Source organism: Passer domesticus, chromosome 3 (genome assembly GCF_036417665.1).
Source record: "Passer domesticus isolate bPasDom1 chromosome 3, bPasDom1.hap1, whole genome shotgun sequence".
NCBI lineage: Eukaryota > Metazoa > Chordata > Aves > Passeriformes > Passeridae > Passer > Passer domesticus.
The window spans coordinates 87908749-87921667 of NC_087476.1; the positions used below are offsets into that span (position 1 = coordinate 87908749).

The following is a 12919-nucleotide window of genomic DNA, read 5'->3' on the forward strand; positions in this document are numbered from 1 at the left end:
AATCAGTTACAACCTGAAAATTATATTTTGAAAATCAAGTTTATTAATATGTAATATTTAGGTAATCCTATTTATCCTCCTAATTTACACAATATTTATGATAGCCTAAATGTCCTTGAAATAGGGAACAGGGACACTACACTATGAAAAAGTGGTCTGGCTGCTGGAGTTCATAAATTTTGTTCAGCTTTGGATGAGTTCAAAGAATTGCCATGTAAGAAAAGCCTTACAGAGGGAATTTATCTGATTATGGCAGTAATAATTACCCAGCTGTTTATTGCAGATAGAGAAATAATTCATGTAGGCAATAGGCCGTGGTGGCAATGACACTCTGCATTTAGTAAATATGCAAACTGTTCATTTCTAATTAACCAAGCTAGAGGATGCCCTTATTAAATGTATAAACTAAAAGTGCCTTCCTGACAAGTGATGAATTGTTACATTGCACAAACTCTTGCCACAGAATTACTGGAGTGAACTTGGGGCTTAACTTCATTAAGAGATCTTGTGGGATAGTTAAATGAGGATGGACAGCATAACAAGACCTACCTGACAGTCAATGATATGTTAGATCTTAATGAAACTGTAGCTCTTCCCCTTTTCTACTTATTTTACAGTGAAGATTCTTCTTCAGACAAAACAGAAGACTGTGAAGTTTGTCTCTATGAGAGAACTGTTTCACATGATTAGTCAGTCTTTGACCACAGAAAATGTTTTATGAGCTGGCAGTAATTCTAACAGACCTCCTACAAAATACAAAATCTACAGCACCTTCAAAGCTCACAGGTACAGAAGTATTATTCTACAATACTGTTCACACCTGTTTTTATTCATCAAAACTAATCATCTACACCACAGATTATTTGGTCCAATGAGTGTACACAGTGATCTCAGATTTCTTTCTACATATTCAGGTCAAAAAACAGTATTTCTTTGTATACAAATGAAATAAAGTTTCATGTTTAGTCTGTTGATTCTAATGGTGTGCTTGGTTCTATATAAAAATACATGAGAAAATTCTGCCTTCATATCATTGAAGATTTCAGTCTAAGCAGCAATTTATGTTACTTACAGTGTTCATGTTTACTGCAAAACTTCAACTATTTACACAGAACTACCTAAAAACATGGTAAAGGCTGCTTCCACTCCTTGCTCAAGAGAGACATGGACAGAATAAAGCTCATGAGGGATGTGAGCTGAATCTGTGTTGGAAATTCAGCTTCCTGTGTAAACATAATGGTTCCTACCTTAACCTCACAGTATTCAGAAAGTGTTTTCCCATGGAGTTAAAACAGGCCATTGACTGCTCTATAACTTTAGACACTTTAATTCAATTTCATAAGTTCATTTTTTTATATCTTACCTATCCTAACAGCATCAGGTTTGTGGCTATGAAAGTACTCCGCGATCCTCAATAAATTGCAGCTTTAAAATTCCTAGAAATCCAGCAGTTATGCCTAAAATCTTCTGCAAAAGGCATTGGATGTCTTAAATTATGTGATCTACCAATACAAATTAATATTTAAATATGAGAAAGCATACTTGGCACTTTTGTCTCTTTCTGAGGCTTACAGAGAAAGCTGACAGGGCAAGTTTACATCCAGAAAATTCAAATTACAGGTAAGTAAGTTAAAAAGCATAATGTATTTCCTCCATATCTTTGAAGAGAAGTAAAAAAAGATGGTTGAAGATAACGTAGTTAATTAAACATCAAGTGAAAGACAACATTACAAAAATGAGGGTTTTATTGTTGCAAGAATTCTAAGGAGCTGTCTGAAAGGCTTTGGCACTAATTGAAAATAGACTACAGAATCAATTGCTTCTGCAGTCAATTGTGAGAAACACTTTAATTGAATTATAAGACAATATATACATTCTTCAAAACACTTTGACACTTGAGAAAATGGCCAGCACCTGAACTTATCATTATTGAAAAGGAACTGACAGGTGGAGGCTGAGCAAGTTCTCCTCATATTACCGTGACAAAAAACAATTTATTTCAAGCCCCCTCCATGGAAAATAGCTATACCTCAAAAGTTTTAAGAAATCAAGTACTTTCCATGTTAGAAAATACACTTCAGAAATGGTACAGTAATCTAGAATAAGATAGTTAATCTTACTTTTTTCCATACTGTGTTCTCAGGCATATTTACAGAATAGCTAAACATTGGATTAGATCACCAGCAACATGTAAGTACTCTTTAATTTCACTCTTCATTAGGGTTATAAAAAATCAAGCTGCATAAATGATTTGTGAATACATATATTGCCAAAGAAGTGATTTTTATCACTTTGTATTATCTATTTCCCTGGCATGTCTTGAAGACCTGGAGGTTTTAACGATGACTGTGAAACTAAATCTGCTGATAGAACAGCAAGTCAAACTTGGATCAAAGCCATACTCTGCAGCGCCACTTACTACTCATGCCAACAATGGAAAGAAGAATTTGGTGCTGATCCTGCAAGTGTGTGAAATTCCTGATTTATAAACTCAACAATGTTTTCATAAACTGTGATGCCTACTAAAGGTAGACTCAGGTCTTAGTTTGCTACCTTTAAGTTAGTGTTTATTCAGTAGCCAAGAAAGCTGAACTACCTGCCTTGATTACATAAGAACCTCAATGCCAGTACTTTGCCACTGCTTTGTTAGTTTTCTGATACAGCTTTCTTTACCCAGTTCTGTGTCTTAGGGAAAAATTTAGGTGGTGCCATTCATCAGTAAATGGACCAATACATCCCAAAATCTTATCTCTACTTGCACACCTGACATGTAGCAAAGTTCCTTTACTATAGTTTAATGGCCAGTGTGTAGATAACCTTAGGCAAAGAACTGCAAGTTAATCACACAGTTGGGCAACTGACATCATCCATAAATTCTTCAGATATAATGACACCAGCATACTAATTTATGTGAACTGATGTCCATTTGCTTATTATGGACTGGAAACTGTTTCACATAAAACAAAATTCTAATGCATCATATGGAGTTATAGCCTATGCTAATTGTTTCTGGCATATTTCCCCTTGTAACCATTTAGCCAGCTCTTGGAGATGGTAAATGCAGCTTTAAGAACATTTCAACAGAAAGTATTTTCCCTTAAAATTAAATATACTAACTGCACTGAGAAGTAAAGAAATTTACTTTCATGCATATATTTATAAATTAAACCAACCAACTAATCCATATTGAGATAGAATAATATATATATCAGTACTTAAATAAAAAATGGATGCTACAGATGAGGATTTTTTACTAAAGTCTAAATAACAAAATATAGTAAAATAAATATTTAAGAACAAGGTTCTTACTTGCTTCATTAAGAACTTCCTATGTCTTTTAGACAAAAGAGAACTCAGGACTAATGAACCCATTTCATCACTAAACTGTACAAATGTTAAAAATCTGAGTCTGTCCTTACGTAGACAGAGTTTAGGGTTCAAATTTGTTCTTTTTCATCTCCAAAGGGATTCTTTCAAGCACTTCTCAATGTAACTCCTAGGGACTCTACGGGGGACACCAGCAGCCATCAGACCTAGTGGTTGTGTAGCAGTGGGAAGTAATAGAAATGCTGGAGGAATTTAGCCAGTCTGGGAGCTAAAGCCAAGAGTTATCTTCAGTTTGTACAAAGGCAGTGCCTTAAGTCTGTTAAGTCTAACAGTGCCATAACCAGTCTGTTGAGTGGAAACTCACACATAATATGACTATTATTATTTAATTATATTTTAGGTCAATTTCTGTTAAATCAATTTCTGTTAAACTTAATTACATTCCTCTGTGGCTTTAAACTGGGGCAGCTTCTATTAAGTTTACTTTCTCCTGGGGTTTTCACACTAAAGACAAATTATAAAGGTCTGGCTATTAAATGAGGGCAGCTATTAAATAAGGACAGTTTGTATTAAAGCTGAATGGTAAAGATGTGGCTACTGGTTGAGAAAACCACTTAGTACAACAAGTGTCCTTTATTTTTAAAAAAAATAGAGTAAATAAGGAATGAGAAGAAAACAAACTTTGATCAATAACTCTTTTAAGATATTCTTATAAGAAACTTGACAGAATGTCCAAAGTTTAATGAGAACTTCCTCTGAAGTTTCTTTTAGAAATGAGTGAGGGATTATTTGATATAGGCTCCTCCTTAATGAAAGAGGAGAAAATTAGGCACAAATCCTGGCTCTGGAGTTCAAAAGACGGAAGGACTTGCAATGTGATTTTCGATAGGTGTTGACAAATAAAAATTCTGCCAGTGTTACTGTAGAATAGATAAGACAGAGAACTGTACAGTGTAGTTCAACTCAGAATTACATCACAATTCTAGAAAGAACAAATTGTAAACACATTTTTGAAATTAAAAATATCTCCTGCTTTTTTTGTGGGATGCAGGGGCCAGTTTTACATTTTCATGTGCATTATATCATGTTCCACATTGTGCTGCTTTGTGGGGTTCTAGAGATGTGAAACACTCAAAGGCAGTCTAATCTGAGCGCACAAGTGTATCAGTCTCTCTGTCCATCAACAAGTAAATTTTCATAATGTTGATGTTTTAATAAAACCCAGCCATTTCATAAATGCATTCTTTCTATTTCTGACAATTCCTTCTGTTTTTTACAGTGCACAGTTGCAAATATGTTTATGAACAGTGAGGTTATACTTGTCCAGAACCAATGTGATGGCTAATGAAAATATGAGGAGAATCTTTCCCCCACCTGGCTCAATATTCCACATAAGAAATACAGTGGGCCACCTTGGGGCTAAAGTTGTTGGCAGCAACTTAGCCCAATGACAGGAAAAATCTGTTTGGCTGAGGGCCTACACCTAATTCTCACTAAACATCTGTTATATTTCATAAGAAGAATGTTGAAGGTGATATACATATTAGTTTTCAAATGTATCCCAGTAAAGGGATTACTGCAGTGATTCTTGATTGCACTTGGTAACTCGTGTTTTAAAAATTGAAACAATAATACAATCCATTTGTCCAAATTAGCTCAAAAATTAATTTTTAACTTTTTTAACTGAAAAGATGGATTTTTTTTTCATCTGAAAGACATGTATTTCTGTGAACTCTGGAATATAGAATTCAAATTAGCAAAATATCAATCTATCAGTTGCCAGATAAGAGTTCACACAGACCAACTTTGACACATTTTGATGTACCTGAAGTCATACGGTTCATCTTACCTGTTAAAGAGCACAAAAGTGTTTCTTGGTTAAAATATCTATGCAATGCATAGGCTTTATGGTTTTCAATGTTTTTTTACCTAAACTAAATACTAGGGAATTTGATCAACATGTGAAAGTACTGAAAACCAAATATTTTTGTAGTCTTCCAAAGCAGGGTATACTCAGGAGAGACCTATAGTGGGTGTGGGGAAATAAAATACAAAGCTCCAACCAATCCATGTTCACCGTGCAGCAGGAATACCACTTGCTATCTTGTTTTGTTGGCATACATTAAAGGTCAATCTAAGCAACAAGTTATGAGCCATGGTCTAGGTTTAGGCAGGGAATGAAGAAAAGTGATAGAACAATTATGATCAGAAAAGCAGTTTCTATTTTTTCAGTTCATCCAGTGATATGAATTTTAAACCAGAGAAGTTATGGCTCCACTTATTTTCCAAGATTTAGTCTAGTCTTCCTAGGATTCTACCTTTTCAAGAGAATATTTCAAGGATTTCAGATCAAGATACCATTTAAGCTATAACAGAATATTTAAGTCTGGCTTTGCTGAGTTGTGACCTAACTTCCTGCACAGAATACATTTAAATGAATAAAAATGAGAGTTCAGAGGTAGGTGACTATCAGTATGGTTCATTATAGGTAACAATGTAATGCACAAGAAATAATGTTTTGAAAAAGAGGATTTAGCACCAGCTGTACTGTGGAAGAATAATATCATTATTAACCAGCATACAAGAAGCTGGATAATCCTGGGTTTTTTAATGTATAACTTGCATATGCTGCTTTATGTAACAGTCTTTGCCATGTGATTTAGACAAGATTTCTAGAAATGTTGGTTTACTAGACTCCCTTATATTTCTGTGCTTGAGAAAGCAAAGATTTGTCTCCGATATTCTGAACGTCAAACACTCCATGGATTTTGTCCAACAGCTTTCATTTACACTGAGAAAATTATGATCATGGTCACCCAGCATTTCATCTGTTTGTTTCCACTGTTATCTGAGTAATGGTCATGGATCAGAATATCAAATCCACTAGAGGGAAATAATTACCTCTATTTTAGAGAGGTTTCAGCTTAAGCACAGGGAAAGAAAACAGATGTATAGGAGAAATAGAGTAAGAACATAGAGCAAGAACAGTTCTAGACAGAAATCTGACAGGCTATTCCTTCTCTTCTGTAATTATGAAAAGAATCTGTTTCACTGTATCCACACTAGTATCTTTCCCAATTAATATTCATAGTACGCCTCATGTATGAAACTTAAATCCAAATCTGCTCTTGCATTCATTACCAATAATCCATATTCCAAACAAATTATAAAAAGAAAATTTTGGTTAGCTTGTGTATAGTGGGAAAAAAAAAATCTAGTTCAACAAACCCTATTTAGGGCATAATAATCTACAAATTCTGAGCATGAGTGAAGAGCCAATTCCATTTTTTTTAAACTAGTACAAACCCAGAGCACGCCTAATTAATTCAAAGAAATAATTCTGAATTCATAACAGTGTAAATGGGAACAGAATATGGTGCAACATGAATAGGCATAGGATAAAGAGAATGATGACATATATTTATATACATATATTTGATAATGGAAGAGAACCTACAGTCAAAGAAATAGTTTAATTAGTGCCACAAACTTTCTACAAATAAAAGAAGGGCAAACGAATGCTTTACCACATGGAGCTTTTATCTTTACCTGACAAGTTTGTTATTCAGACAAACAGCATTCAGGTATTTCTTCAGTGCATAAAAATTATGGATATACTTCCGAACGTAATAGCCTCGCCATGTTTTCTGGATCTGGAGAAAATAAATACTTGCTTAATATATTTAAAATAAAAAAGATTGCATGCATATCAAATACATGTACTGTTTCCCAAGTACCTCTTTCCTTAAAAACCATACCAAGTAGAAGCACTGATATCACCTTTGTGCTCTGCAGAGGTGTAAACTGAATAAAAGCCTTCCCAGGAACTCAATGAATCAGACCTTCTGGAAAGTTATAAATTTATAAATTGCATTTCTTGCACCTCCAGCGTAAAATGGTTCATGTCTATTTGTTCCACATTAGTTTAATTCTTCCCAAGAAATACTATTCTCTTGCATAACAGAGAAAGCCTAATCTTTAGAAAGCCTAACCTGGAGAGGAAAAGCTCTTTGCATGTAGCTAGTTATAAAGTTGTATTATGCATATAGAAATTAAGTAGCATCCCCTAACAAAAAGGGTTAATCTTTTGGTGCATTTTGAAAAGCATCCTTAAAAAAAAAAAAAAGAAACTTGGTCTACACCCAATTTTCCCCAACAACTGATTTCAACAAATGTGTTTAAACCTTCTCTGATACTTGAAAATTCTAATCAAGATGTTTCTGAAATCATTACCTGCTTACCAGCTATCTGCTTTTTGGCATGGCAAAGTAAGCATTAAGAATGGACAATTAAGCATTGGAATGGGCTGCCCAGGGAGGTGTTGGAATCACCATCCCTGAAAGAGTTTGAGAAACAAATAAACATGGCACTTAGTGCCATGGTCTAGTTGACAATGTGATGAGCAGTCAAAGGTTGGACTCAATGACTTTAGAGGCCTTTCATAACCTAAATGATTCTGTAATTCTGTGATTCTGCAATTAGATAAAAAGCTAGAAGGACTGCCATTTGGTGAGTTACATTTATCCCTATGCCACGACATGTAGAGGTGAGAGATGTAACTTGCTCTATTCAGTCATGCTGAGGACTGCTCTTGCTCCTGATTTTCCTTGCCATAAGAGGTCAGTATACTCTGGATGTCTACATCTGAAAAAAAAAGTAACCATCTTTTCCTCTCTTCTCAGGGTCTGGCTCCTTCATATGCAAATACTTCCATCCTTGAACTTATTATTAACTTTCCTGCAAAATAATCTTTACATCCTTCATTGCATTTTGTCTCCTTTTTTCTCAATATTTTTCTACGTTAATATCCCAGTTTCTATCTTCTAGTCTGCAGTAGCTTCATCCATCTCGTTGACCTTTACAGTTTTGAAATCTTAAAAGACATAACAGCTGAAAGGCAGAATCTACATTCAAAAAGCAAAGTTGGACATTTTACTATTCAGAAGCAAGTATCACCTGTATCCCCTTATCTAAAGGCATGGAAAAGTAAAATGTTGCAAAGCACTAAGAACTCTCTTTTTCCTGTGGGCCACTAGCTACCAGACTTTTCAAGAACTTAAACATTTCAGTATATCTATAAGGAACATTTTTTTTCTTTACATCAACCTTTCTTTTTCCAGAACCAAGGGATGACTTTTTAAGGGTTGTGAAACCCATGTGTTTCTGCTATTTGGCTTTTTTTCTTAGCCTACCTCTTTCTAAACAAGTACCTTTAAAAAAAAAAAAAAAAGGCAGGGGGTGGGGGAAGAAAAAGAATGCCATGGCTTTTGTGTTTGATTCAGGAAGAAGGCAAATGTAAAAAATATGCCAATTGCCCAGATTATCACTAACCATTGCACTCAGTAATTTCAGAATCTTTATCATCAAGTCTTGGGAGCACTCTTCAGTAACAGGCAAAACTCGCTTTACTCCTACCAGTTCCAGCACAGTCCAATTCTGTACCACTGTGATAACTGACAAAAGTATGCAATGTTTCCCATCTCCAGACCTTTACTAGATCCATCTAAAATGACACCAATTAAGGCAGGGCTGAATATTTCATACTTTGGCACCATTTTGCATTCACAAACCCCCAAACACTATTCTTCAAAGTAAAAGTCAACATTTGGCTTCAACTGATGGCACCTTGGGGTACAGTTATAATTATCCTTTTATGTGAGATTTAACAAGAGAATAAGAATCACAGAAAAGCTTTCAGTAATTCTTTGGTCTATATGTTACTTAAAAAGAATAAGAAGACATTAACTTCCAGAGTTAATATATTCTTCTATTTCCCATTTGTGCATCAGCATGGATTTTCCTCCCTTCCCAAATAAGACTTAAAACAAATTTCAAAAGTTGAATATTTTTTTACCTACAGGTTGTTATTTGTGATTGACTTTGTTTGGTTTTGGGGTTGTTTTTTTTTTTTTTTTGGCTGAGGTTTTTTTTTTTGTTGTTGTTGTTTTGTTTGGTTTTATTTCTGGGGGGGTTGGTTTTTGGTCTTTTTTTTGTTTGGTTGGTTGGGTTTTTTTGAGATTTTATTGTTTGGGCTTTTGGGTTCTTTTGGGGTTTTTTTAAGTGAAAGGGGTTTGGACCTCTACATATTGTTATATCATGAACAAATAAGAGTTCTGGGAACAAGAAAAGTTCTAGACATACTGCTTTGCACTAAGTGATAGTAAATTTCATATTCTTCGCAACACTACTTTCTCATACACAAGCTTATTGGGTTAAAAAGGAACAGAGAAAGAGCAGAGAATGAGTATGCCTTCAGAGATCTGGGATTAAGCAAAATCCTTTGCATGTGAATAAGGATCATAGCTTTGTTTTTCTGTTTGGCTTCAAAATTTCTCAACAAGAGCAACTTGGCTCCCATATAGCCATGTGCTCATTAATGCAGGATTATGGTCCCTTTGAAACTCTTTCTGACAGTCTTCACCTCACAGTTATAAATGCAGAACTGGATATTTCTGGGTTAAAGGATCAAAACTCAAACTGAAAGACAAAAGGCTCAAATAGTATGAAGCTATAATTACCTCCAATGGGCTCAGTATACCAATTAAATGCTGCACTTTACCTTTATTTACACCACTTTCTGTTTAGAATTATCTCACTGATTTCAACTGAATGAAACCTAAGTAAGAAAGACTGCATTGTGTCTCAAATTATTTTATGCCTGACTTCTATTTCCCTAATACTGTATGTCAGTGATCCCAAAACTGAAGATTAATCTTTTTAGGAAAGACCATTGTTTAAAAAGCTTCTGATGATGCTCATATTTTCAATGTGAAAGTTTTAAATGTTTGCTTTTATAAAGAAGTATAATGTTATGACTGCATTTCTTTTTAATTCCAAGGTGAATGTTTAAAAAATTCTTGAAAAAGAAGAGACAAGTGTGTGTATGCCCTTCAAAGTAATTAGCAAGTTTCAACAGCGATTGGTACAAAACAATTATTGTCATTGATCAGCACTGAACAGATAATTTTAAACAAAGTCATTGTGTGCTCAGCAGATTACAGCTTGTTAACGGGCAAGTTCTAAATGACCTCTTAAGCTAGTCAAATCAATGATGCGTATTCCTCATTAAGTAACATCAAAATGTAAGTGGTCTTATAAATAATGTTTATTTTAAGCACTAAAACAAATGGCAATACCTCAATATATCAAAAGCCATCTGCTCGTGGAATTTTTTTTGCCATGGGATTACTTTTGATGCTGAAAATTTACAGGAACTTTAAATATTTTAAAAGAAAGAATAATATTTGCCTTGAAACTGAAACTGATTTAAACAAGATCTCTGATTTTATTTTAAAAGATTAAACTGATTGCTCTGATCACAATCAAATGCAATCCAGAAGGACAAGATATATAGACTTGCTTCAAAACTATGAGCATGTGTATGCCCTCGATACTTCAAATGCCAAAACTGAAACTGCGTTTCTAAAGAGTGACTAAAAACTGAAATAGTTAATAATACCATGAGACAAAACAAAGTGGATAAATAGAAAAACATACACAGTTATTGTTATACTTTTAGAACACTTAGTTATATTAATCATGAATCAAGATCATGATGACTGAATATAAGGAACCGTTGGCTTAGGAAGCTTGAAGTTTGAGCACACATGATCTGTGCAGAAACTCACCAGGCCTGATTTGCTATTGGACCTTGCTTAGCTCTTCAAGAAACACAGGACAGAAAAAACCACAAAAGCATTCAGTGTTTCAGACCAGTAGCACTTAATCTGCTCTGCAGATATGGCTGCACAAGATTTAGGTAGAGGAGAATCTGATTCTGACATTTGCAACTAAATAAAGATCTGTTCTATTGTTTTCTACTGATTTAAATTTCCATTAAAGAAAAGGACATGACTGAAAAAATGTACTTTGAAGATTTATATCACGTAATGATTCAACATTATATTTCCATTACAAATGAATGGGAACATATTCAATTTCTTTTAAAAATGAAAGACCAAATGCAAAACTCCATTTGACTAGAATACATAATTACCTCTGAAATTTGGTCTTAAAATATCTTCTGGAAGTACAGAGGCAACTTTTAAGAGCTGGCTTACATCTTATGTTTTCTCACTGATCTCAGCTGCATGAGTAAATAGTATTTATCCACTGTGGAATACTTTGAAACTAGCTAAGTAAGGAATGAACTATTACAACAACAAAAAGATACATTTGTGAGGTATTAAACTGCTGTTAAACACCTTCAATTCTTAAACATGCACCAAATGTAAGATTCTACTCTGTGCCTTTGAGAGAACTAGAACTAAGCAAAACACCTGATGAGTACAGGTCGCTTGACTCTGAGACTTAATCACACAAATTATTTTATGCTTTCCCCATTTTTTTTACATATTTGTTCAAGTGCAGTTTCAAAGTTCAGGAAAAAAAAGTTAGTTCCTAGTTAAATATGTTTTGCAGTTTCACCCACAACAAACTTCATTTGCTGTAGATTCATTGAAGTTCAAGGTCTGTTTATATACTTCTTCATCTAGCCAAATTCACTCTTAATATCATCAATGAGATTAGTTCAGTTCCACCTCTATGTTTAAGCACTGAAATTGTCCTGTGCTCTCTAACTCTTGAGATGCAATACAGCAAGGGTCATACACTAACAAGAGAAAAAGCACAGCCACATCAACAAGCTTAAAAGCCCTGTAGTTTGTCAGAATTGTAAATATATGTCTACTTTTGTAGAACAAACATTCTTACTTTTGTAAGAATACTGGCAGATAGAATGTTTGGGGGTTTTATCAGTACCATACATTATAAGGTCCAATGGACATTTAAATGGGGCAAGACACATTCATGTACCTCAAATTCAGCTACAGTTTTCAAATACAACCCTGACTACCCAGTGAAACTTTAATTTTTAACTATGTAGTATTTCCTGCTGTTGCCATGAGCATATCAATCAAGTGTACATTATTCTGCTTTGCTCATTTTATTAAAAGCAGATTCGGAGCACAATTGACTTTTCATTTGTTTAACAAGTGAAGAAATATTTACCCTGACAGCCATTTCATTGTAGAATTTCTGCTTCTTAATAAAATATGCTCTCTGTGAATCAAGAAAAAAAAAAAGATGGCACATATTTCAGTTACACAAAGACAGTCCTGCTATTTTTACATATAAAAGATAAGAATCTTTATACATAATACATAATAAGAGTTCTAGGCTAAGAGAGAATAAAATCAAACTTTGTATTGAAGAGATAGGCTTCCTAATACATAATGCAGGCTTAACCAGAAAAATCTATGGTAGTCAAACCAGGAGCTAATGGAGATATATGATCATAAAATGCTCTCCGCTGAGTTTGATAATCAATGGTGCTCTACTGAGAGTAGAATAACAAAGCAGAAATATTCACAAGTGCTGGTGACATGTAGTATTGTATGATTTATTCACTGGGGTTCTTTTAGCCAAAACTCACAGAAACATAAAAGGAATTCATATTTCAAGATGTCTGGTTTAATGAAAAATTCAGAGAAATGCTGTCTTCAGTCGAAATCGTTCAAGGATATGGATGCAGTGATGGAGCAAAATTGTGCCTTCTAACCATCTGTACTAAATGTTATGTACTTAGCTGCCT

At 34.3% G+C, this 12919-nt stretch overlaps 1 protein-coding gene across 8 annotated transcripts in view; it reads right to left on the reverse strand.

Annotated features, from left to right (window-relative positions):
* SPATA17 (spermatogenesis associated 17) overlaps window positions 1-12919 on the reverse strand; it is an 86445-nt gene that overhangs the window by 62372 nt on the left and 11154 nt on the right. For 7 of the 8 annotated variants that reach the window (XR_010359070.1, XM_064414180.1, XM_064414181.1 and 4 more), the window contains exons 4-5: window positions 12337-12387; window positions 6877-6980 (exon numbers count right to left, since the gene is read on the reverse strand). Coding sequence is in view for 7 of the 8 variants with exons in the window: in XM_064414180.1 (XP_064270250.1) it covers window positions 6877-6980; window positions 12337-12387 (155 nt within the window). In the remaining variant the exon portion in view is untranslated. The remainder of the gene's footprint in view (window positions 1-6876; window positions 6981-12336; window positions 12388-12919) is intronic. The other variant, XM_064414179.1, reaches the window with a different exon arrangement.